A 27,259-nucleotide genomic window follows, 5' to 3' on the forward strand; every position below is an offset into this window, starting at 1 on the left:
ATGATTATCTTTTTCAAATCAATGGTGTTAATAATACTGGTGTTGATTCCTTGTCTGAAATTTTCCTAGTAAAATGTGTATATATTTAATTTTTATATATTTACTATATATAAATATATTTAATAAATATTCAATGATTGTGTTGCTAGCTTGTTAAGGCATTGTCAGTGGTGCACAATGTCTTTACTACTGCGTTATGGACTATCTCAGTAAATATGCCCTTTTGGAACAAAGTACCTCAATAAACATGACCGTTGAAACTGCTGAGCCAACTTGCTTGGTCTCCAAAAAAATCAGCCAACAATTGAACATACTATCAGGTATATTAGAATCACTTCATGGGTTCTGCCAAATGCCTTGAGAATGGGTCTTTGTGTTCCTCTTCTGCAATATTGCGCTAATAATAAACTCATCAGCCAATGTGACAACAAAGAATTGGTCATCTAGCTGGAAGTCATGAGCATCAGCCATTTACTTATTAATTCCTTTACTGTCTGAGAACTTTTGTGTTTGGACCTAAGTAATACTGAGAGGGGAGAGATTAAGTTTAATATCATAATGTTGCCGAACCAAAAGCCAATGTAGGTCAGCGAGCACAGGGGTGATGGGCGAATGAGGTTTGGCGAGAGTTAGGATATGGGCAACAGACTTTTGGATGAGCTCAGGTTTATGGAGGTTGAAAGAATGGAGGCCGGCACGAGAAAGTTGGAACAGTCAAGTCTGGAGTTAACAAAGGCATGGGCACGGGTTTCAGCTGCAGATAAGCTGAGGCAGGGGTGGAGGTGGGTAATTTTTCGGAGGTGGAAGTAGGCAGACTTAGTGGTGACAGGGAAATGCCCAACCCAAAAGCATTGCCAAGTGAAGCAACCAGAAGCTCAAAAACATACCTCCTACCCTTGCTATATAACACATATATATAGAAAAAAATCTCCCTCTTCCACCACTGGCATTATCCTTCTGTCCCATAGATATGACATTCCCCACCTCCCTCAATGTCAATCCTCCTGCCTGCACTACAAAGTTTGTTACATTTTTGTAATGGGTGGGGGAGAGAGAGTGAGCAGCAAGTTTCAATGTGGTGAAGGGGTTGGGTGTGGAGGAGAATGCCCTGTGGTGAGTGTTACAATTTCCCCCCATGGAATGGATACATTCCTGCTGTTTGGTATGTGAGGCTGGTGTCTGGGTGAGTGACTGCCGTCTGCTGGAGAAGGGCGTTGTTGCTCTGGCTGGCAACATCTGATCGTCTCTCGGGTTTTTTTAAAACCCCCACCCCCCCTACCCTCATCTTATCAGGGTCTTCATCCCTTCGTGTCAATTGGAGATGCGGGAAGTTTAACACCGGCGGCGCAGCAGCAACGTTTAACAAACGCCCCCATACAGCGTCTAAAGCAGCGCTGCCCCTCTCTGCCTTTGCCATTGCGTCCGGCGGCAACCACGGATCATGTCAGAGCACCGACTGATGGTGGAGGAACTGAACGAGCTCTTAGCAAACGACAGCGGCTTCTACAGCCTCCCATCCCAGCACTGCAATGAAGTTTACTCCAGGATCTATGTGGGCAATGCGTAAGTGTTGCATTTGCAGCTTACTCCATACTTAAGACAACGCAGCCACAGCCTGCTGTGTAATCTCTTAGTTTTCTTATGAGCAAATCAATTGCAGGTTGAACTGATCTTGATAGTGAGCTACTGTCTCTCTAATCAGTATATTTTTAGCCTTCTAAACATTGTTTATAACCTGTCAGATTTTAGTAGATTAAGTATATAAGAATTCCAACAATTAATTCATATATCTATATACATATAAATGTTGCCATTCTTTTAAAATAGGGTGTTGACTTTGAAATTGCAAATGACCTTTTTTGACAGGATATTTAAGTTTTTGCATACCTCTGTGATTTATGTATATTAACTGGGGTTTCCTGGAACTTGTTTCTCAGGCGAATTGTACAGAAGGGTTTAGTTTGCACCCTGCCCTGTTGCTACCCCAAAGCAATAAATGCTGGAGTTTTCTGTGGGGCTGTCTGTCTACATCAGGTGTAAAGATGATTTCATAGTCCACCTGGGCCTAATGCACAGGGCCGATTGCCACATTGCAATATATCTGCAATAAAGCACAGATTGTCTATGTTGGAAGCTCTTTACTAACTTTGTCAGGTCCTTATCAAGTATATGATGACAATTTAAGTTGAGGTCCCAGGTTGAATACTGGGCTGTGCTGGCCTTCTGGGCGAATCCCACTGCTGCTTACTGGGCAGTGACCCTTCTAGAAAATGTACAAGTGTGCATGTGAAGTAAGATTAAGAATGAGCTCAGCCTTTATACCTGTCACAGTCAAATAGCCTTGACATTAATATTAAAGTTCACATATGAAGAGTGACCACTTTGATGAGATAATGAGGGCCGTATATACCACCTTCAGATGAAGTGGGGAAAAAATTGGAACAGAACTTTAATTTAACCGATAGTGAATTTTACAGGCACCCACCAGAGGCTGTACCTTAATATAACTCTTGCATGTGCAGTGAAGGGGTTATATTAACTTGCAAAATTGTCTCCTAATATGAAAGCACCACAGGACTGGCACAGTGTGTTGCACTTGCAGCCTTCCATGTGCTGAGCCCTGGTACTATTCACTGTACAGTGCCACACAAAGGCTAGGCAGCTGGAGACCTTGGTTGACCTTGGGACAGAATTGGTGGGGACCTGGCAGTAAGGTGTCCAATGTTCACCTGATAATGGTGTGCCAAAACAACCCATAGGACAAACCCGAAAGTATGCACCCTGGCAATGGATTGCAGAGACTATAGCTTTTTGTAATAATTGTTTTAAGCCATTTTTAAAAAGGAACTCATTAAGACAGCCTTTTAAGTGATGTTAGTCTCTTCGGCACGGTAGGGACTGATTAAGTACGTGTAGTGCCTATCTAATGGTGCAACAGTGTTAAAGCAACCTACATTTTCCAAGTACAATACCTTTGTTTTTAATCTAGGTCAGTTAGAAACATTATCTCACTGGCAGAAACAATTATGAATTTGTCATTTTTAATTAATGTGGCAATTTAAATTAATTTGTTATAGCAGAAGGTTCTGGGAATTTTGGTAAGATATGGGATAATAAAATTCCAGCCAGAACTATGGAGAATTTCAAATTGATACAAGGTCTTAAAGGGTTAAATTAGTAAGATGGGAAGCATAACCTTCATTTGTTTTCCCTTCAAAGTAGAAGGTTGAGGGGTGATTTAATTGAGATCTTGAGAATGCTAAAGGCATTTTCTAGTGTAGATACAGAGAAACTATTTTCTCTGGTTGGGGAATCTAGAACGAGAGGGGGTAATGTTATTCGAGCTAGGCCATTTAGGAAAGCAGGAAGCATGTTTACACCCAGAGGATACTGGGAATCTGGAATTCTGTCCTCAAAAGGCTATGGATGCTGGGTCAACTGAAATTTTCAAGACTGAGATTGATAGCCTACCTAATAAAAATCTATCAAGAATTACAGAGGTGGGTGAATGGAGTTGAGGCATAGATCCGCCATCTAATTGAATAGTGAAGCAAGCTCAAGGAGTAAATGGACATTTTTATGTTCCTTGAAATCTATTAATTTGGCTTGTGGGATTTAGGCCCCCCACATTATACTGCAAGGAGAATTATAGTCCTCTGAAATGACACCATTCCCAAAAACCATAAAAGGAGATGCATGCGCTCATTTACCAGTATCTCTCAGTTCATCCTTACTTCACAGATTAATGCTTTAAATCTGCTGATGAGGGGTGGTTGGCCAATCAACTGCAGAAGTTCGAAACAGTACCATAAAAAGTAAATTTCATTCTTCTGGAATTCCTCGATTGTATATGTCAGCCATTCTAATTCCAGACAATTGCTGCTATAAAGAATGCAATGACTAATATCATTAATAATTTATTAAGACAGTAGCAAACAAGTAGAGTGTTGCTCCTGTTGGCTGGAGTGAGCTCACGGTACCTTTATTTAGTTTTGGATGTTGCAAAGGTAAAACAGAGGACACTGAAAGAGGGTTGTGGGGGGTGGGAGTGCAGCACATGAAAGGCCAGACTGTATACAGATTGCTTTTTTATTTTAGCTGTAAGCAGTCACAGCTGATTTACTGTATCAAGTTGTCTGCTGGAGAGTAAAAACAGGCCCAAAAAATGCTGACGTCTGCAAATTCTGTACATAGCAAATTTTGTCTCCACATTTGTCCAATAATTATGACTTTGGGGAAAAGCCAGTTTCGGGAAGACGGGGCAGTGACCACCATGCCAAGACGAAACAGCAGCATCCAGAACTCGACATCAGAAACATTAATCATCAATGGTTCATTAGCCTCTCAAAAGTCAGGCTTTGCCCTTCCTTTCAGTGAACTCTGTTGTGTCCCATATCATCCTGATGTGTTGCTACATCATTGTTAGGCAAGGACAGGATGAGATCTAGATAGCAAGGTTTGTTTAAAAATACTTCTGCTTCTGATAAAGTGTGAAGTAACAACTAGGGCTGGTTTGTTTAACAAAACCTTTATGAAAAGAATTCTGTCAGTTAACATTGGGTGCACTTATGACTCATTTCTGTTCATACAGTGGTTTGAACTACATACAATTATATATCAAGGTGACTTAGCAACATAGCCAAATGTACCTAAAGGCCTTGGAACAAATAGAGCACTCCTGTCACAGAGCAATTGGAAAACATGGTTAAGGACGTTGAGGGACCAGTCTACTTCCAGCATGGTTGGGTGGTTGTCAGAGAAAGAAGGAGTCCTTTGAGCCTGGGGGCATAATTGATCAAGAAATGAATCCAGTGACTTGGTGCTTGCCTGAGTCCAGGTGCAGTGACCTTTTTTGAAATAACGTCTTTGCCAATTCTTTTATTTTTATTTTTTTCTTTACCCGTTTTTCTGGGTCTCTTTACATCATGTACTATGTCACAAAATGAAAGTGAGAGCTGGCAATATGTTTCTTGATCTCAATCAGTGCTGCGCTGGCACTGTCTGTGTCCATTCGTGACCTGCATTCCTTTTGTTTCTTTCGCACCCAGTGCGAAAGTCCTTAGCTTTAATTCAGTGCCTTTGCCTGATTCCCATAGGAGCTCACTAGATGGGGAATTGCAGGCATGTATCTCCCACCCTCGCATCCAGCTTCTGCATGGAAGGCAGCTTTAGTTTAACAGCATGTTTCACCATTGCCCCATCCATCAACCTAGGTAATTAAGCTGCCCCCTCGTGCTCAGAGAATGACTCATTGTAAGCTGGATCTAGTTGATTCTTCAAGTGGTAAAAAGGAGAGGCAAGAGGAGAAAATGGAGTCATAGCTCCGAACTCCAGGCTTGGTAAAATCTATGAAAAACTGACGTCGTGCAGCTAGAAATCATTCTGCCATGGCTTGCTGAGATGAAACCCTTAAGCAGGAAGATTGCATCTGAGGCAACTTGACTCATTTTATATTTATGACCAGCCTGGGAGCATTTGCATGAGTTGAAATAGTTTTTTTCCAAGGAAGTGTGACGCTGGTTGGTTCATTGCGAGCTTAATTACATTCATTTCAGCCTGAGTCCATACGTGGAACACTGCAGTTTATACATATATCTATACCTGTAGCATTTATTACATAGGAAAGCTGCCTTGAATTAAGTAAATGCATTTGAATGAAATATAGTATGGTGGAACTCATGTATTTATTTTTAACAGTAATATAGCCCAAGCAAAATGTTATATCTGCCAGGAACACGCACAGCTAATTATAGAAATCACATCAGTTCACAGTGCAGACAGCTGCTGGTTTGTTTTGTTGTTTAAGAAAGTTCGGGCCACTTGGTGAACAGTCAGGTTATCCCTGGAGAGGCTGTTCAACACACTCAGCTTTTTGCTTGCAAGACTGCTTAAATTTTGTACAATTTGCAAATAAAAATCCTGGGAGAAAAGTCTCCTTTGAAAACTGTGAATGAAATTTATTCCTAATTACTCAGCATGCAAAGTTACAAAACATTCCAGGGAATAGGTGAGGCCTTTTGCTGTTATTCTGATTCTAGGCACTACCTGATATCTCTTTTTTTGAAAAAAGAACTTTTACTCGACTTCAAAATATTTTAATTCCCATATTTGACTTTTTTTGATAGTAATTTAGTTGCTTATTTTAAAAACCAAACAATTCCGAACTCTCCTGGTGTCTTAGTTGTAAGAACACTCTGTTGGGGAATTGATCCAAACCAGCTGGCAAGGCCTGGCTGCCCAACCACTGTCTTGAAATTGCTGCCGGTTGACAGTTTTAACTCCCACGGTCGCATAACCTGCCTACACACTCACTGCCAGATGAGGGCCCTTTGGGCCTGTTCCCTAATGTGAGTCACTGCTTGAAGAAGAAAAAAATGATTACATTAAAAAAAAATTGCATTGTTTTTTTTAAGGAATAACAGTTGTGAAAAGGTTATGAAGGAGTTGCACTCTGTTGCTATGGTGAATGTGAGTGTATCTCCCATTTTCTTTTTACAGTTGTGGATTTTTTTCCCCCATTGCAATGGAGAGCCTGTTGAGAATGAAAAGGAATTTGCAAGGCTTTAAAAGTGATGATCGGCATTGCATTACTGAAGGCACTAGGTGCAATATTTCTGTGTTCTTTCTCTTCTCATCTCCTGTTCAATGGTTGGATTCCTTATTTGATATATATTTTCATTCTGCTGCAGTTAATAATTGCCCTTCTCTTAACTGAGACGTGAGAGTAACCTGAACCTCATGTTGCAATTGGGCAACAAAAGGCCTGAATGCTTCTGCTGGGAGTGCAGGAGCAGGACAGGTCTGACAAGTTTTCCTTTCCCCTTCCTTTGAGATGAAGAATTCACAGCACCAAAGTACCACTGAAACTCTCCTGATGAACGGAGCTGTTACGACCAGATGAGAAAGGTGTCTAGGGGTCTCTTTCAGCCTTCACCTGCTCTTGTAGTAATAGGGTTTAATTTTAAACACACTGTGTTTTGAGCTCCCCCTTGGTGAATCCTTGTTCACCTCTTTCCAATTATAAGGCAAAAAAAATGAGCATAAACAGGCTTTCTTAGGTTTAAAGAAGAAAAGTGAAATTTATTAAAACTTAAACTCTAATTCGGTTAACGCCTATGGATACATGCCGTGCCCCGCACTAGCATGCATATGCGATACACACATGCAAATAGAGACAGAAAAAAGCAGAAGAAAAATAATGGAGAGTGTTGGGCCGATCTCTGAAGGGGGGGTTCTTGTTACTGTGTTTCAAGTTCGCTGTAGTCCTTGGCTGTAGGTAGATCTTGCTTTTCGTTGAGGTTCTTCTTCTTAAACCTTGTTCACTGTCGGAGACTTTTCTCTCTTGAGGTTCATATGTTTTCAATGGTTTCTGAAGCTGGTGAGAGCGAGATGAAAGCAGACAGGAGGGAAGTCTTTTCAGTCCAGGAGCAAACAGCTTTCTGAGTTTTAAAACTCTGTGGCAAGTTCAAATTAAAAAAAAACTCCAACAGCCAGTTAGTCATGTGACTAAACTGGTCTGTTTGTGTATTCGGCCATCTTAGCAGTTAACCTGGAATGCTAGCTTCCCCACCTTCAACGTCTGGTAATCAAAAGTCCATTGTGGATTAAATTGGAGCAGGGAGTGGCCCTATTGTCCTTTCCAAGTACTGTCTGTTACTATGAAAATGTGTTTCCAGTCAAGGGTCTGTTTTTTTTTTAAAACAAGTTCTTTCTTTACTCCAGGAACAGTTTAAAAATCAACATTCATGTGGCGAAATTAATATGTCTCATTCTTGGCAGGTGGGGGCCTGCATGACAGAACCAAATTTGAATGTTCGCCAAGGGTTGGATTTGAACTCTGACCAGGGGAGACCATTTTCCTAACCTCACATTGTTTCTTCACCTCAGCTTTATTTCTCCACTTGTTTCAAAGCATTGCTACACATAATTTAAAAACCTATAAATTTGTTGTAACCGTTTTCTAAGATTGCATCAGCCAGTTTCAAGCAGAAATCGAGATCATATAGGATAGCATGTCAATTTGTAATCTCATCTTAATTATTGTATACTGAGGCAGTAGGGTTGAATGTATTCCTGGAGGTTTCATTCCATGATCTCCTGCCTGCAACTGTCCTGCCCCCATGCTTTCGCCTTTGACCACTCAACGTGTCCATCCTCACAGCGCACTGTCTTCGCACACCAATTGGAAAGTGAAAAGACTCTTTATTACCCAATTGGATGATTCTTGACTTGTCAGTCCAACAGCCTTTTTCACCATCTGCAATATTTTTTAAATAGTAGAATAATAGAATCATAAATTTACATTTATATAGCGCCTTTCACAACCTCAAGATGTCCCAAAGTGCTTTACAGCCATTCAAGTACTTTTTTGAGGTGTAGTCACTGTTGTAATGTAGGAAATGCATATAGCACAGAAGAAGGCCATTCAGCCCATTGTACCTGTACCAGCTCTTTGAAAGAGCTATTCAATTAGTCCCTTTCCCCTGCTCTTTCCCATAACCCTGGATTTTTCTTTCTTTTCATGTATTTGTCCAATTCCCTTTTCAGACAGTGCAATCCAGACATAGTGACAGAAATGTTCAAAGCAAATGAAAAAAATTGTTTTTTAATTGCCTTATAATTTTTTTTCAGGGTTGCTTGCAGCAGTGCTGGAGATTAATCTTCAATTCCTGGAGACCCTAGGCCAACCCTAGAGGGCTGGCAACCCCATGAGGCAGCCATTTTGACTGTGGAACAATTTTGTCCAGAAGTGAATAACTTTCAGTCTTTGAAGGACTAAGGTCATTAATCTTTTATTTTGCAGATTTGTTGCACAAAATCTTATGAGATTAGAGCGTTTGGGGATAACACATGTATTAAACAGTGCAGAAGGAAATTCATTCATGCACGTTAACACCAATGCCGAGTTCTACGCAGGGTCAGGAATCGTCTACCATGGAATTAAGGCCAATGATACAGAAGCATTCAATCTCAGTGCCTATTTTGAAGAAGCTGCAGATTTCATTGACAAGTCATTAGCACAAAAGGATGGTAAGCAGAAAGTGTGTAGCGGCAATGTTATTATACAGTAATTGCTGTTAATTTTATGAATTTATAAGCAACTTTGCAATTGCGCCCACAACCCTGTTGGCACCTTAATGCATTTAGATGCTCTGCCATGCAATGGTAAAACACAGGTTCCATTACCTTGTGGCCTTACATGCAACCAGTTGCCAATGCCAGCAGTCAATAGTTGGATATCCACCAAGCCATAGGGACCTAAAGAAGATACAATAAAATAAATCCCTTTATGGAGCTTTGGTGGACATTATAGATTTATATATGTTTACATTATGTTTTTTAAACTCGAATTATTTCTATTTTGGCAAAGATTGCACTAAACAATGGTACTTTTCAATTTTTTTAATTTGATCTCATGAGAAGACTTGTCTACCTAAATTCAATTATAAATATTTATTGCAAAGGAAACCTCAAAACTGAGCTGTACAGGGGAACAAAAAGACCTTCTGTTTGCAAGGATAAAGTCAGAATGTTCAGAATTCAGAGGACACAAGTGGGCCAATGGCACAGGAATTTGGAATATAAACATATTGTACTGTGGAATGATTGCATAGAGGTTTGCCCCTACAGGAGGGTATGGTAGTGCCTTTGTTATGTTAACTGATGAAGAATGATCACTTGGTTATGTTACTGGACTGGTAGAGGTCTGGACTGATAATCTATAGAACATAAATTCAGTTCCCATTATTGCCATTTGAGAATTTGAATTCAGTTTGAACAAGATCTAGAAAGTAAAAAGTTGGTACATGAAACTGTCAAATTGTCATAAAACCTGACTGGTTCACTAGTGTCTTTTAGGAGAGGAAATCTGCCATCCTTACCTGGTCTGGCCTACATGTGACTCTAGTCCCGCACCAATGTGGTTTACTCTTATCTGCCCTCTGATTGGCATAGCAAACCACTCAGTTGTATTAAACAGCTTCAAGATGAAGGCCTACCACTACCTTCACAAGGCAACTAGGGATGGACAATAAATGCTAGTCTTGCAAGTGACAACCACAACTTGAGAATTTTTTTTTTAAAATCCTTGTTAGCACCATTCCAAAGAAGTAGTCAGCTATGTAGGGAAGGAGGGAGAGTTAGCCATTCTGACATACTTCCCAGCAACCAGACTTAGCAGCATTGTAAGGTTGGGATTGAGAAAAATGCCTGCCATAATGGCAAATATTGTGTGGCATAGGGAGTTTGAAGAGCAGGGGGACCAGAACCAATGTTTCAACTACATAAAAAATAAATAACACATTAACAGTGTTTGACCGACAACTATGAAAAACATTCCTCCCGGTTGACAACAGAGTTAACGCATGCCTAAACCCTTAATAACATATTTAAATAAAAACAATCCATTTAGACATGGATGCTCAATTAGACATGCTTTTCTGGATTTTAAGTAGCCTTGATTATAATTGAATCACACCAGTGGCATCACTGTTGTCACTATACAAATTTTACTCGCCATAAGATTTGATGTATAAATTGGTTTAATATTCAGCAAAGACTAAATATGCAACAAGGAACAATTGCCCTCAAAGGAGACTATAAGCATTGATTCCTGTGATATAGAATTTCACGGGATCTCTTTGTCCTATACAGCTCTGTATCTTTTCCAAGTTAAGGATAGCAGTTAACCTCACAGTTGCTCTTCACCTATTGTAACTGAATCTGGATCAAAAGTAATTTTAGTTCCTACCTTGCAAAAACCCGGCTTCCAAGTTCCCCCCACACAAATAATCTATTATTATTTGGCATGAAGTAGCAAAATTATATGAGCTATTAAATAAAGCAGTAGGTAAGATGGCATGGTGGCACTGAAATACCAGTATTTTGTGTAATGAGGTGGCACCATATAGATGCGTCTGCACAGTTCCATTCACAATTGTGTGTAATGCATAGAGTGCAGTAGAAATAGTTGGATAATAGAGGGAGGGAAATCAGAAATCAGCAAACTGTAGGTCACCAGCAATTTATTATGAATACTAAGTTATTAGAAAATAATGGAGATTGATGTTAGCTGTTAAATTCTTAACCATAACCTTGTAATGACCTACACATTCTGATGTGCCATTAGTTAAGCACTTCCTGTAGATAAAAATTGGGAGGTCGATGTGTTCTGAAAGTTGATCATGTAACATGAGAAGCCAACATCCTTCATCTCTGTCAGTGCCGAAGTTACTGGATCTCAAGGACATTTGATATTATCCACCACTTACAAAGAATAATTGGTAAAGGCACAGCTCAACAATAGTTCAGAAACCAGAGAAAGTAAATCTTTAGAGGGCCACCAAGAAGCTTTGCCAACATATTAACACAAAGTGCTACAACATCATTCCCAGAATGGATTGTGATGTGAGCTTATAGTAAAAAAGCAGTTCTCACTGTACAACTATCTTGGCGATATGTTTGTGAATAATGACCTTTAACCTTTAAAGCCGGACAATATTTTCATTAAAAAGGGAATATTGGTGTAACCTCAAGCCTTAGACTTCCAGGCATCTCCTGAGTTTGTAAACAAGCAACCTAATATAGGTAGCTGGTTTAATTTTCTAAGACCCATTCTCATTCTTCTGCATCAGAGCTGGTGCTGTGAATTTGGGAAGATTAGGTATGCAATAGAATAGAAATTATGCTGATGAATGGCTGAATTGCACTTCCAATCTAATGAAACTGCATGGTTTAGTGCTACATTTTACCTTATGATGCAAAAGTTCTGGTTTGCTAACTCACAACTTCTCATTCATTACTAATTATCCAGTCCACTCCGTGAAAGTACAGGATAGGTAAGGAGCACACATATATGCCTAATATAAAATAGCAAGAGTCTACAATAAATATTTTAATAATTTGTACCCACTAGTGCTGTATTCTATATCCTACAAAAGAGATATATAATGTAAAGTTTCAAATAAGATCAACAGGATAAAGCACGAGAAATATGATTCAGAACTAACATCTTGGTCGTTAGTGATTAGAAAGTCACTCTGAGTCACTTCAGATACCTGTATACTTTGGATTGGCCTTGGCTATGATGCGTCTTTGTCAATGTTGAGTAATGAACCTTACAAGTAAATGTGCCTCAGATGATTAGATTAATGACATTGGTCTTAATTGGGGTGTAATGGCTCTGAAGTGTAATTTATGTTCATGGATTATATGTCAACTTATAGATGTTAAATCTTTAAAGTGGTTTTGGACCAGAAAGTAGACTGAGAGTATATCAGTGTTTTCCTGACCTACTTGCTGCAGTCCCAGTAAGGAAAACAGAATTTTGGAAGAAAATCCAGCTTTTCTTTTTGCGGATCCATTGTGAGCATGATTCCAAGCCAAAAATGGAAAGAGACCTGAGTTTGGAAAGGTGAGGGCAAAATGCAAGCTTGGGTCAGGCTAGATTCACTTGGCAGGTAACATTGATCTAAATCAAGTTTTAATTTTTTTATTGATTGTTTTGGGTGAGAATCGGTAGGTTTGGGTCAGGGCCGCAATGTTTGTGTCAAGGTTAGTGGGTATTGATTGGTTGTGAACAAGGCATACTGAAGCCTATTCACTTACTTCAAGCCATTTACTAAGTGTATTTTCATATTCATCAAGTTTTTTTATATCATCTCTATGACTTCATTCTTAGTCCCAGGAACTTTTCCCAGTAAACCTCTGGTCTTTATTAGACAGTAAGGAAAACCATTTTAACATGATTATTAAAGGCTGCTTGCTGAGATAATAATTTTTGTTTTTCTTCAAATTAATAGTATTGTTGATGCCCATATTGCATCCATAGCCCTCATAGATTTTTGATAATGGGGGAAATGGTGTGCCCTTTTGCTGACAGGTAAATAAATATAGGCAATACCAACCGTAACCAGTTTTGGTAGCCATTAAAGGATAGCGTTAATAGGTTTTTTGAAAGAAATGTCCTTTGCTGAGTGTCTTGAACCATCTGCTGCTATCTGGTACAAAGATCCTGCTGAGTTCATTAAATTCCTTCCTGTTCCTTCAAGAAAGTGTGGTTCCGTGGATATTATAATACCAGCTTGAATTCTTTAGCTGTGCTTCAGAACACAGCTCTTTGATTCAGAGTACACGAACTTAGCCAGTGGAGCAAGATCCCGCACACATAAACATTATTGTCATTTTGAAATATTCGAATGATTCAAACTATCCTCCAAGCCCACCAGAAAATTCCTGACATTTTTGACACATATCCAAGTATCTATATGTGCCTTTTGTATTTTTTTTTTTAAATAAAACTGTTTATTTCCACCTCCGTAACATTGCCCGATTCTGCCCCTACCTCAGCTCATCTGCTACTGAAACCCTCATTCATGTCTTTATTACTTCTAGACTTGACTATTTCAACGCACTCCTGGCCTGCTGCCCGTGTCCTTACTTGCACCAAGTCCTGTTCACCCATCACCCCTGGCTCCCTGTCAAGCCATGCCTCGATTTAAAAATTCTCATTCTTGTTTTTTTACAGCTTCACCCCTCCCTATTTCCACAATCTCCTTTAGCCCCACAACCCTCTGAGATATCTGCGCTCGTCTAATGCTGGCCTCTTCACCATTCCCGACTTTAATCGCTCCACCATTTTTGGCCGTGCCTTCAGCTGCCCTAAGCTCTGGAATTCCCTCCGTAAATGTCTCCAACTCTCTACCCCTCTTTCCTGCGTTAAGATGCTCCTTAAAACCTACCTGTTTGACCAAACTTTTGGCCATCTACCCTAATATCTCCTTATGTGGTTCAGTGTCAGATCTTGCTTTGTAATGCTTTTGTGAAGTGCCTTGGGCACTATATAAATATAAGTTGTTGTTGTTAAATGCAAAAACTTTTAACATAACATGAAAAACAATGAAATAATCCACAAAACCTGGATGACATCTTTTTTATGCAGTGGCAGATGCAGAACAATGCAGGAAAATTGAAACATTGGAAAAACTGATTAACCATTCAACAGTTCAATATAATAAAATCAAAATACTGCAGATGCTGGAAATCTGAAATAAGAACAAGAAATGCTGGAAATACTCAGCAGGTCTGGCAGCATCTGTGGAGAGAGAAACAGAGCTATTAACATTTCAGGTTAGTGACCCTTCTTTCTGAAGAAGGGTCACTGACCTGAAACATTAACGGTTCAATTTACCTGGCTGTCCAGGAGAATAATTGAGACAGGAAGTTTTTTATTGTATTTAATTTGCTGGGCATTTGAGGCTAATTCTATGTCATCCTGTTTTCCCAGGACGAGTGTTTGTGCATTGCCGAGAAGGATACAGCCGATCACCTACTCTTGTCATCGCTTACCTCATGCTCCGACACAAGATGGACGTCAAAACAGCTCTCTTAACTGTCCGTCAGAAAAGAGAGATTGGGCCGAATGATGGATTCCTACGACAACTCTGTCAATTAAATGAGAAACTGGTTAAGGAGGGTAAAATTAAATCTTAAATAATCATTTTGGAAGTAGCCAGCGCCTGGTGTGAATTTACAGATGCCTGAGGTTTTATTGTACCAAATGTTACGTGTTGATTCTAGGGTGAGGACAAAGTTTCATTGTTTCAATTCTTTCTTCAGTGGGATTTTCTTTGTTTGAAGGACACATTTTAAAAAATATAAAGGCATTGTTTCAGCAGCTCAAAGTTATTTTAAACACATCTTTTAATTGTCTCCAATTTCATTGGATCTTTCAAATCTGATTGATGCACATTGAGATTTGGAACTTTATTGTCTTGGATTGTGACCAACAGAAAGTATCAATCCAAGTGAAGAACTTGGAGCAGTGGAAATAGTGTACAGAAATGTTTTGGTGCTCAGCTTCTGCACCTCGCACATTTACTTTCATTGACAGTAACAGCTAGGGGTACTAATTAAGTACAGTAAACCTGCACATTAAATCTGGAGGCTGAGCGACTTGACGCTCTTGACAAGTTAGCCCATTTTGGAAATAAATATCACCCCCTGCTTTTAGTCATCATCAAAATTGCAGGTGTTCCTAGTCTTTCCCTGATTCGGGGCTAGTTGTTCTCCCCATAGGAATGGATGAAAATCTGGACCATAATATATTGCTATAATATTCAACCAATAGATGGTTATATTTGCCATTAGCTCATCTAAGAAAATAAAAAACTCTACATGATTAATATTTTTACCAAGTCCTGCATCATGTTTTCTCCCAATGAATCCTAAAATGTATCTAAGTGGTTTTCCTGTACAAGAAACAAAGCCTTTCTTGTGGCCAATAAAGCACAGACAATTTTTTCTTTTGGTCTTTATACCTTGATGATGGGTTTGAACTCCTTGGGCTGAAAATGATTGACCGCCAGTGCTGACCTTGTTAACTGGTGGCCCAGTTTTTGTGACATTTTTGTTTTGTGCTCAGTCTGCTGCCCAGTCCCCATTTTGACAGTTTGTGAGGTATATTCCTTCAAAAGCTTCAAGTCAGCAAATTTACGGGTGAATCTGGCTCCTTTAATTATAGTAAAGCTCATGACATTAAGAGAACCTAGCTCAATGTGCATCCTGGTCAATTTTAGACAGCTTTGTTTTCAGCAGAGAAAATTGGAAAATGAGAGAGGCGGGGGAGGAGGGAGGGGTATCCAAAGGACCTCCTGAGGAAAGTTGAAAAGTAGCTTTGGTTCTTGCCCTACTTAACTAATTTTGAGTTTGCAAGATGTTGTAATTGTTCTTATGCCTGGGAAGTCTATGTCACTCGGACTGTAGCAATAGGAGCTTACTCGTATTAACAATTGTTCAAGTATTTTATGATATAAGGTGTGTTTTAAGCCACCTGTGGCCTGGACAGGGATCATTTGAGCCTTGCATAACCCAAACTTCTTTGTTATTTCCAGCTTTGCAGGTACAAAGGAAAAGCATTTGCCTGAATCTTGTGCTGAAGTGATCAGTGGTCATTAGATATGTAAAGTCAAGAGCTTTCCTTTATTGTTTACATGTTAAAGTTTAGGTTTTCCTGACACTTGAATGGGTAACAGTGCTGCATTGTGGAGTGCTGAGCTGCATACACCAGAAAGGGTCCCAAGTTAGCTCCCAGGTTCCAGCTCTAGTCCAAGTTAACTTGGCTGGAAGTTGTCCTTATTGTTCATGCACTAGGGAGGGGGATATCAACTCGGGCCCCCATTACCAGTTGCTAGCCAGTGACTCATATTGGAAAGTACCATGCGCAGATGTTGAGTAAATACAGGATCAGACTTGGATGCTGATTGCCATTGCCCCATACTCACATGTGAAGAATAAGTACTTGGAAGATGTACCAGAGCTCGTGGAACTGTACCCTCGAGTGGCTGCCTTCAAGAGGGAATGGGAGAATATTTTGGGCAGGGTGGGGAAATGAGTGTTCAGCTGCCTTTTTATACTGCTTCTGATTTTCATTTTAGGTGGCTCTCAGGCTTTGATTTATATACGGCGGAGTTACAGAACTCTTAATTCACACTTGAGACTCTTTTTGCATTTCATTGTGGGTGAACATCAACACTGGCTTGTAGCTACTAAAAACTGAGTATTGTGAAACAATTAGAGTGTAAGGCTGGTTGGGGATCTGTTCTTGTCTTGCAAAGATCTCACTGTGATAGCACATGGCCCCAACAATCATCAGCCAGCAAAAGTAAGATGAATGATTCTCTTTTTTTTGGGTAGAGAGTATACTGCATTTAGATGTGCAGGAACTGTAGAAAGATTAAGGATTGAAGTTAATCATATACGATAATGTAAGTTAGACTGATGATGTTTTGGGGCTAGGTACCAAATTTAACTTGCAAGTAACCAATGGCTGCCAACTGGTTCACACATTGAATTGATAGTTTTATATTTGTTACGTGAAAGGCTAGAAAAAGTTAAAATGAGGATAATGTATTCAACATTCAACATGTGTGTGCATATTGGCAGGTGGAGTTACTGCACTTATATACACAAAGTAATAATAGCTTCCAGAACAGTGTAGATTCCAGTATATAGGAGCTTCATTGTGCCTACTCTTAACACACAGGATTTACAGCAGACCCTCCATTCTCCACCATGATGGAAGGAAACCCATCACCCTCTCTAGATGAATGAAAGAGATTGTTGAGAGACTTCTGAGGGTTCTCAAACTCTAGTCTGGTACAACAATGCCTAGGGACAAGTATAAAGACATACAATAAAAATAGCAAAGATAAATTATGTTTTTTTTTCACAAAAGAAAGGCAGTGCAGTGAGGTGCCATCTTGCCGAGTCCTTTTCCCCATGAAAACTGGCAGATAATTGGATTGTGAATAATGGAGTTTTCATTGTAACTAGTTTTATATTTTAAAAGTAGTGCCTGGGGTGAAATTGGTCTCTGCCAGCAGCGTGACGTGGTCTCGTCATGAATAGACAGCTGATTTTTCACCTTGCCAGTTTTTATTTTCCATTGACTTGGAAAATATTGCCAAGATTTTGAATTTCAAACCAAGCAACAGTGAGACTAGGAAACGAGTCTCCAAAAAGATTTTGAGCTATCGTGAAATTCATTGGAAAGATGGGGAGCGGTGACAAATCTGCTGCCGATTCACTACTAGCCTGTTTTGTGCTGCTGGCGAGGAACAATTTTACTCCCCTAGTGTTTTTTTCATATTTGACATTAAATGGTGATTTATTTTACAGTAATATTTATGCAGTAAGATACCTGATGTGTGTATTTCATCTTTTATTTAAAGTTGGATTTTTATTTATTGACCTGAGAATGGGTAAGAACCTGTGATACAATTACCTGTATGTTTTTCAATGTTACTGTGACTTTCCCATTTTATTTTGAGAACTGGTATTAAATAGAAACAAATACAGTTAGAGCAGTGGTATGGTGATTGCTTTACCAAATTGGGCTTCCAAATTCTGGTGCTCCCTGTCACTCAAACCTGCTGCTCCATGGGTTTTGCGTGAACATTTTAATCTGATTCCACAGCTCAAACATAGTGAACACTAATCTAGTAATGTCATTTGGAAACTCTATCATAGTGTTTGGAATAACATTTTTTAAATTTATTCGTTTGGGGGATTTGGGCGTTGCTGGCTAGGACAGCATTTATTGCCCATCCCTAATTGCCCTTGAGAAGGTGGTGGTGTACTGCCTTCTTAACTGCTGCAGTCTTGGGTCGTAGGTACACCCACAGTGCTGTGAGGAAGGGACTTCCAGGTTTTTTGACCCAGCGACAGTGAAGGAACGATGATATAGTTCCAAGTCAGGATGGTGTGTGGCTTGGAGGGGTACTTGCAGGTGGTGGTGTTCCCATGCATCTGCTGCCCTTGTACTTCTAGGTGGTAGAGGTCGTGGGTTTGGAAGGTGCTGTCTAAGGAGCCTTGGTGAGTTGCTGCACTGCATGTTGTATATGGTACACACTGCTGCCACTGTGTGTCGGTGGAGAAGGGAGTGAATGTTGAAGGATGCGGTGCCAGTCAAGCAGGCTGCTTTGTCCTGGATGGTGTCAAGCTTCTTGAGTGTTGTTGGAGCTGCACCCATCCAGACAATTGGAGAGTATTCCATCACACCCCTGACTTGTGCCTTGTAGATTGTGGACAGGCATTGGGGAGAAAGGAGGTGAGTTACTTGCCACAGAATTCCCAGCCTCTGACCTGCTCTTGTAGCCACAGCATTTATGTGGCTACTCCAGTTCAATTTCTGATCAATGGTGACCCCTAGGATGTTGATAGTGGGGGATTCAGCAATGGTAATGCCATTGAATGTCAAGGGGAGATGGTTAGATTCTCTCTTGTTTGAGATGGTCGTTGCCTGGCACTTATGTGGCGCTAATGTGACTTGCCAATTATCAGCCCAAGCCTGGATATTGTCCAGGTCTTGCTGCATCTGGACATGGGCTGCTTTTGTATCTGAGGAGTCGCGAATGGTGCTGAACATTGTGCAACCATCAGCGAACAACCCCACTTCTGAACTTATGATGAAGGGAAGGTCATTAATGAAGCAGTTGAAGATGTTTGGGCCTAGTACACTGCCCTGAAGAACTCCTGCAGAGTCACACTGTTGCAGTAGAAAGAATTGCTCACCTGAGGCTGGGGTTGGACAATTGCCCAGGTAGTGTAAGAAGAGCAGAGCTTTGCATCCATCTTATACTCGATCCATTATTGTTTGCTACAATTTGTGGTTGTCAGTGTTTCAGGAAAGATTATGCAGACTGGCAAGGGCCTGGCTGTTTTACCTTTGGTGGATATTATGGTTTAGGTTTGTAGGGCCTACTGCAACACATATTATAGCCTGTAAGTCAATATAGTGCACAAGGCATGTATTTCATAAGTGTTGTGGCATTAAGCAGAAGGCAGTGCAGTGGCTGGCTCTGTATGAAATTTAATTAGTATAATTGATATGCTATAAAATAGGCTTGTCATAAACAGTTGAAAGAAATATTTACGTTACAGCCCATAGATAACACTTCTATGTACGCCAAATGTAAAGTAAAGTTTAAAATGATTGATTTTATTTTAAATATATGTAAATATACATACCGTTCTTCTAGTGTAATCTGAATGTGAACCCTATGTATATTTTAAATTTTCCTTATTTTGCAAGCTAGTCCCTGTAACACTATATAAAATGCTTTTTGTTGTAGAAGTGCAGGCCTTGAACTCAGGATCGGCAAATATTAGTGTGTGAATGCTGAAAATTATTGTGTGTTTCCTTTATCTGCTATTTTAATGGAGGTGTTAGCCTGGTTATTTTAAATAGATTAACACTTCCCTGAAATATGAGGCGAAAAATTCCATGGAAATATTCCTACACTAATATTCATGCAGCATAATGCCAAAGATTGTATTCTCACTATCATGAACTAGTATTAAAAGCGCTTGCCTCAATTGCAAACTAGATCCCTCACATTGCTGTTTGTGGGAGCTTGCTGTGCGCAAATTGGCTGCTGCGTTACCTATATTACAACAGTGACTATACTTCAAAAGTACTTCTTTGGCTGTGAAGTGTTTTGGGATGTCCTGTGGTTGTGAAAGGTGCTACATAAATGCAAGTCTTTCTTTTTCATATAGGCCAAATTGATGTGTACTTATCAAAGGTCCACAACCTATTACTTTGTCCAGAAGCTTAGGAAGCTGACTGTTCTGACTGAGGCATTTAAAAATATTTTACTTTCCAAAATCTTTTCAAAAATATCCTAACTGGCTTAGAGTTAGGCTTCATAATCTTGGTTGTTTTCTTGGAGCTCGCTCCTAATGCGGAGGAGTCTCAAGTTATTCATATTTAAATTTCACTGCATTTGGCGAGCGTCCTAAATTATTATTAATGTGCTTGGGTGTTCAAAGGTTCGGAATGGGGGGCAACCAGTGACCTACATAGCAATAGTACACACTCTGAGGCTTTGGATTCAATTATTGACTTCAACAAAACGTAGTCATGTTTGTTAAGTCTTCAGCTTGGGTAAGCTTTGTTGACCTCTTGCTGTGTATGCGCACACCCATTTTATGCAGCCTCAGACAACAGGCAACAGCTGGAATTATTATTATTATTATTATTATTATTAGAGATACAGCACTGAAACAGACCCTTCGGCCCACCGAGTCTGTGCCAACCATCAACCACCCATTTATACTAATCTTACATTAATCCCATATTCCTACCACATCCCCACAATTCCCCTACCACCTACCTACACTGAGGGCAATTTACAATGGCCAATTTACCTATCAACCTGCAAGTCTTTGGCTGTGGGAGGAAACCAGTGCACCCAGCGAAAACCCACGCGGTCACAGGGAGAACTTGCAAACTCCGCATAGGCAGTACCCAGAATCGAACCCAGGTCGCTGGAGCTGTTGCTAAAACAGTACTTCTTTCCCCTAGTTGGTAACTGTGCTACCCCCATTGTGGTACTAAGCCTTGGAGACTAAAAGAGTCCCAGGCTCGATTGCCAGTCTGTACTGAGTTAACATATTCTAGCCAAGGTGGCAATGAGCTTCGACAGTTGACCTCAGCACCCGTGGTCCAGGGAAGGACCAAAAAATCATCTCAGGTTTCTTCTCTTGATCAGTATCCAGTGGCAGTTGCAAAAGAGTCCATGTGTGTGGCCATCAGGTGAGGATAAATTGGGTTTGGTTGTGAAGACCCCACAGTTAAATAGCTTGCAAAGACTCATTTTGGCCAATTGGACAAGGTACCAGTGTCCACCCATAAAACAGTACCCCAGGATGAGCCAGCATTTCCAGGAGATGAGAACAAATGTTATTGAGCAGTATCTCATGTATAAGAAACTTGTTGGTGTGAGTTGTCATGGTGCAAAAAAGTGGTGAGTATTAGACAGGCACTTTCTTAGCCAAGTGGGTACCATCTAAATTAATTCAGTTGCGCAGATCAATATAGTGTTTGATTACCTTGCCTTGTTCATCTTACAGTAATCTTTAACTTATGCCTCATGCCGGTAGATGAGTGCTCCATGTACAAATAACTCACACTCCCATAGTTGGGGAACTTTGGGGAAGGCAGCAGCACTAAACTGTATGAAAATTAAGAGGAACAGATGATCAGGATGCCTGACTGAACAAGAATGACTATAAGATCTGGACATAACAAAGAATTACGTTGGGATGTTGCAGATGGCTATTGATTTTAGTGACTTCTTCACCAATCAGTTGCACCAGTAAAACAAGCTCCCAGTTTTATTTATCAGACAATGGAAGTTTCTTTATATAGTTCTTGATCGTCACAGTCCGACAACATGGCACACAGATTATACAGAAATGTAATAATATATGATGTATTTGAATATGTATGTGAAGATTGAAAAAGGTTAGTTGACTTTTAACAGAGAGAAATAATTTGTCTTCCCTTCTTGATACTGTAACTGTAAACTGACAAATATGCTAAACCATATCCTAAAGGAGAAAGTCTTTTTGATTCTGAATTAATGGAACAAAACAAAATAACTCTGGGTTCTGTCAAACTATGAATGCGGACACTGGCTGCAGGATAATCCATCATTTTGGATTGATGTCTTTGGTGCTGAAAGCGGCTTAATGAGAATTTGACTGTCGCATGTTTTTCTATTGTTGTCTGTCAACCGTTGATCATTTGTAGATGGCTCTTAACTCTTAAAATGCCAGTCATAGTCTGAACTGTGGAGACTTTAATGGTTTAGTTCATTCAGCAACGGAAGAGGACTGCATTCAAATGCTAATACACAACACTGAAGTAAAAAGATGTTGGAATAATTGGCTGGGAGCATAAATTGCAGTTAAATACTTACAAAATTAAAAACAGAATCTCCCGACTCCAGAATGCATACTGGAGGCATTTAGATGTGCTCGCTCATTCATGTCTGGTGTTTGTTGAAACTCAATGAATCAGACTATTCAGATTCATGTTAATATTTGTCAGTTTACAATTCAAGCCATAGTTTCTCACTTTGCCTAGTTTGCTAATCGCCTTGAAAATATTAACCGCGTGCACTTTGTAATAGAAATGACATTCTTCCAATATACTGTAATTAAGAACACATATCAGACCCTTTTGCTGCTTAAGGGGAATTCAACCACTCACTGAAATCACTAATAGGACGTTGAAAGGGACGGTCTAATTATGGTCAGATTCTGTCTTCCTGTGCCAGAAAAGTCAACCATATTAATGATTACAAAGAATTTTCATGGCAGGAAATTGCTGTCAGTGAAGCTTCATCAACAAGAAGAAAGCTGCCCCCTAACTTGACAACAAAGGACAATGATTCTGCTTATTATATGAATAACATGGCACAGCCAGAAAAAAATTGAGTATATCCTTAGACTAACTGTAGTCACCTTATCCTTTTACTTTTGTTTGCACTTTCCCATAATAAAGAGTAGAGAATGCATTTGCCACTCATGAAAAAGGGAAGGCTTCCTGGTAAGGATCCTTATTGGTGAATGTGTTGTGCATGTCACTTGTATTAAATGCAGACAAAAATAGTTTGCAGTTTGTTCAAGATTATTTGCTCATCCCACAGTTTTGTTCAATGGGATGTATATTTTGGGAAGAGAAATGTTAACTCTGGCATTAACATTCCATTTATCCTTTTTAAATTTCTATCTGGAATCCTAGTCAAAAATTGTAGGTGATCTTACAGCCGTACCTGATTTCCCCATATACAGCAGTGTTTGGTTTACTGTGGAATGAGACCATTTTTTTTTTACAGATGTTAAAGTAATTATATGGAAATGGAACACAAGATATAGGAGCAAGAGTAGGCCCTCGAGCCTGCTCCACCATTCAATAAGATCATGGCTGATTTGATCATGGCCTCAACTCCACTTTCTTGCCTGTTCCCTGTGACCCTTGACTCCCCTTTAGTTCAAGAATCTATCTATCTCAGCCTTGTATATGTTCCATGGCTCAGCCACCACAGCTCTCTGGGGTAGAGAATTCCAAAGATTCACGAAATGATACAGGATATTTCACTGGCACAAGACAATTGATGGGATTATTTCATAAGCAAGTAACGAAAGTGAAAGGCCACAAGTTTTTTTTTGTATTCGTTTGTGGGATGTGGGTGTTGCTGACTAGGCCAGCATTTGTTGCCCATCCCTAATTGCCCTTGAACTGAGTGGCTTGCTAGGCCATTTCAGAGGGCATTTAAGAGTCAACCACATTGCTGTGGGTCTGGAGTCACATGTAGGCCAGACCAGGTAAGGACGGCATAAATTAAACTGGTTTACATGAAGGAATTTCTGGCTGCAGGGTTAAATGCTGTTGGTAGCTCTATCTCACAGGTGGCTTTGTAAGTTAACCTTTGCCTCTCCCCGGACCAGAACCATTAAAAAAAAAAAAATTGTTACATTTGTCCTGGATACAGTGCATCTTGTTTAGTACATGGTGTAGTTTTATTGCTATCATTCTATATACTTGCAAAAAAAAAGGCTTTTCCAGACTTGGCTGTCTTCCATAGCACCTCACTTTACATTGATATGGGCGGAGAAGTAGTCCTGTCTTTCACCACTTAAGGGCGATGTCCTTCTGAGCTGCAGTAAGGAAAGAAAAATTGGGTTCTTCTTTAACCAAGCCGTAGAGGAACGTTCCAAGAACCAGTATGCTGACTCTGATTTAGATTTTCCACCCAGTCACACTCAACAGGCAGAAAATCTATCCTTTTTTTTCACTTGGGCTTGGTATTTGGTGATGTGCGGGGTTGTGGCCTTTGGTATTTAGGGATGTGCGGGGTTGTGGCCTGCCCAGCACTCATCCAGGATTGTATGTGTGAAAGGGAATGGTTTCTTAATCTGCTGCTCTTTCAGTTTTATTTTTCAGGTGGGTAACAACACCTGCCACCTCACAGATGGATTTCCATTTGGCTTCAGCTACTCCCCTCTTGAGGTCTCTTTCCGGGGTTTTTTGCTGATTTACCATCTCCTGGTCAGGTGTGCATAAAAGCTGTATACACCTCCAGAAAACAGGGCTTGTTTTGCCTTGCAGGTAGGGCAGGAATTTTTTCCAAAGGTTAAGATATAAAAGCAAATAAGCAATTCCAACCTCCCACCCATTTCTCCAATAGTTTGTAAAGATATTTAGTGTAATCCCAACACACAGTGTTACATAGATCTGATGTATATGCATTCTGCAAAGGAAATATCAATTCTTGACATATATATTTGGGGAAAAATGCATAATTATTTATCTAGTTCCTTACATATATGTCTTACCCTGGAGGAGAATCACTTTCAAACTGGAAACTTCCCAGCCTAAAATGTTAGAGTCAATAGTGACAATTTGAGTACACATTACTAGCTTTACTTGTATTTTTGTTGAACACAAGTGGTATGGAGAACCTTGCAGGCCAATTAAGATGTAGGCAATGAGTGACACAGCTGAGATTTACATTGATAGCCTAACTACAGCGCACTAAATTTGAGTCTGGATGCAAACCACTGAATTTGTGGAGCCAACGAGTGGTTCTGGAGAATGCTTGATGCAGTTGCAATGTTCTCGATGAGTGCAGGCTGGTGTTAGTTAAAGACAGAACTAAAGATTTTCAAATAAGACCTGGCTAGAAATAAAACCCAGTTACTTAATCAGAGCCACAGTGGGTGGAGAGAAGCTTTAAGCTTAGAACAGTGTAATTTGTGAGTTGAGTGTCCCGTCCACTGCGGAACTCAACGAGTAAGACAGGCTGATTGGAATGTATCTACTCCAGGATTATTTTAGCATGTATAAGTGACAGCTTCCACCTTGAATATAATTCTCTTTATGTAGACAGCGTGCCTAGGCTACATGCTGCCATATTAAAATCTGATTTAAAGGAACTGTAGATTTATATGCCCCTGAGGCCTTACACTTGAATAAATCTTGTATATATTTCTGTGTGTCTATTTATTTCTGAATAAAAACATGTATGTTTTGACAAAAATACAAAAAACCCTGAAATTTGTTGCAAATGTTCTTGATTGGAGATGTGTCTTTTGTTTCTTTTTTGCGTAATGTTTTCCTGTTTAAAAATAAAAAGGCAAAATTCTGGCTATTTATGTCTAAGCTTTTGTTATCGGCTATGTTGAAGCAGGAGAGATATGTCCACTATGTGCTGTGTGTATTGTCCCTGCTTGGGTGAAAGCTGAGATTGTTGCTCCTATTGTTTTAGTGTAAAGGAGCTACACTCTCCTTATGATGGTAATGTGCATCGTTTATATACAGCAAGAGTTCAACTTTAAATGTGCATCACTGAAATGAGAGTTTGAGAACATCGTCCAAGTTTGTAAGTTCATCAAAGGAATCAATGCCATGTTTTTAAGTTGCATTTTGTGCAGAATCGATGATAATGATTTTAAGCAATGGAAGCCTTTAACTGAAAGTAACTGTTAGAGCAGGAGCAGGTCCAGTGACTTTCAGATGCTTCGACTGGCAATTTAAAAACATTTTCAACTACCTTTAAAGGATTTAAAGATTTAATTGTTGGGGAAGCAGGATTTCCATGAATATTAGTGCAAGGACATTCAGTTGTTTGTATTTCAAACACTGGGAATGAGACTGGATTGCTTTACAGAGAGCCAGCACAGACTCGATGGGTTGAATGGCCTCCTGTGCTGTTATGACTCTCTCACATACATACATACATATATATGTGCAATTTTACCATGGGAAAGAGTTGAAAAGTGCAAAAAAATTTAAAAACAGAAAGTCAAATTGCAGATATAAAATGTGCACAGACATAAAATATTATGGATTGTCAAGAAAATGTGCAATGCCAAATGAGGATTTTTAATCCATCAGTTGGAAACTTGGATTAATCATTTTAAAACAAGAGACAGCTAAAAATGGCTGCCACCATTTGCATCTGAATACCTTACACATCAAGACATCAAAGCAGAGAGACGGATGTCTGAACTAGCCATCACTAGAACAATGCTTCATGAATTTGGAATCAGCTAACTGTTTCACTTCTAATGGCAAAACATCCAAAGCAATCTTGGAACATTAACAGTAGAGACGCACCTCCATAGGGTGAACATTGCAACAATGAGACCCGAGAGAAACTGAGAATTCCTAGACTTAAATCCAATTAAATTGCAAACAAGAACACTGTGCAATAATGTTACCACCTCCCCATCTGTGAAAAACTAGCAGTCTTTTGGAAAGAGACAAGCTTCGATGCTAACTAGACAAAACCCCAGTGGGGCTGTGTGTGTCTCTTTTTCTTCAGATATACTGCAAGTTTTGAAACCTGTCTGTGACAAGTCTACCATTGCCACAGACAGAGACCCCGGGGAAGAAAGCCACCTACAACTCTGTCTCCAAGAAAAACCTGAACCAGATGGGCCAGCCACAAAGTGCACTCCACCAGCCAGAGACTCCAAGATCACAAATTCAGCTGAAAGACAACGGAATTACCAGACCCCACATGCTGTATATTATTTTTATTTGTTCTGGATTCTAATACAACCCAACTATCCCTCATCACTGTGCAACCTGTTGGTGTGTATGATTCTCGTGTGTGTGAGTGAAAGTGTAGCATAGTTTTATTATTTTATCTAGATCAGGTTTAGATTTTTTTTAAGTACAATAAACTCACCTCTTGTTTAAACTCAAGAAAACCTCTCTGACTGGTTCTTTTATAGTCACAACAAAGGTAAAATGTAAAACATTCACTGAAGTGGTAAGCACATCCACTTTTAAAAGGAATAAACCCTGTTGCAGTCAAACAAGGAGAAGGGCAAGAGGAGAGCCTTGCAACCCCTGCTCATCTGATCGTAACAGGATATTTATGGTAGTTTGAATAATTCA

At 39.8% G+C, this 27,259-nt stretch overlaps 1 protein-coding gene across 1 annotated transcript; it reads left to right on the forward strand.

Annotated features, from left to right (window-relative positions):
- Window positions 1-1,280: 1,280 nt before the first annotated feature.
- dusp3a (dual specificity phosphatase 3a) lies at window positions 1,281-26,981 on the forward strand. Its single transcript, XM_068013353.1, has 3 exons — window positions 1,281-1,563; window positions 8,804-9,030; window positions 14,285-26,981. The coding sequence occupies exons 1-3, from the start codon at window positions 1,442-1,444 to the stop codon at window positions 14,488-14,490; spliced, it is 555 nt and encodes a 184-aa protein (XP_067869454.1). The 5' UTR covers window positions 1,281-1,441; the 3' UTR covers window positions 14,491-26,981.
- The last annotated feature ends 278 nt before the right edge of the window (window positions 26,982-27,259 follow it).

The sequence above is a fragment of the Heterodontus francisci genome, chromosome 33 (assembly GCF_036365525.1).
Source record: "Heterodontus francisci isolate sHetFra1 chromosome 33, sHetFra1.hap1, whole genome shotgun sequence".
NCBI classification, from domain to species: Eukaryota; Metazoa; Chordata; class Chondrichthyes; order Heterodontiformes; family Heterodontidae; genus Heterodontus; species Heterodontus francisci.

What these genes read in the sequence shown, in the direction of transcription:
- dusp3a (XM_068013353.1), top strand. Translation starts at nt 1,442, where the DNA reads ATGTCAGAGCACCGACTGATGGTGGAGGAACTGAACGAGCTCTTAGCA. An exon ending in AGGATCTATGTGGGCAATGC is followed by an intron (nt 1,564 to 8,803) that starts GTAAGTGTTGCA and finishes TTTATTTTGCAG; the next exon opens with ATTTGTTGCACAAAATCTTA. An exon ending in GTCATTAGCACAAAAGGATG is followed by an intron (nt 9,031 to 14,284) that starts GTAAGCAGAAAG and finishes CTGTTTTCCCAG; the next exon opens with GACGAGTGTTTGTGCATTGC.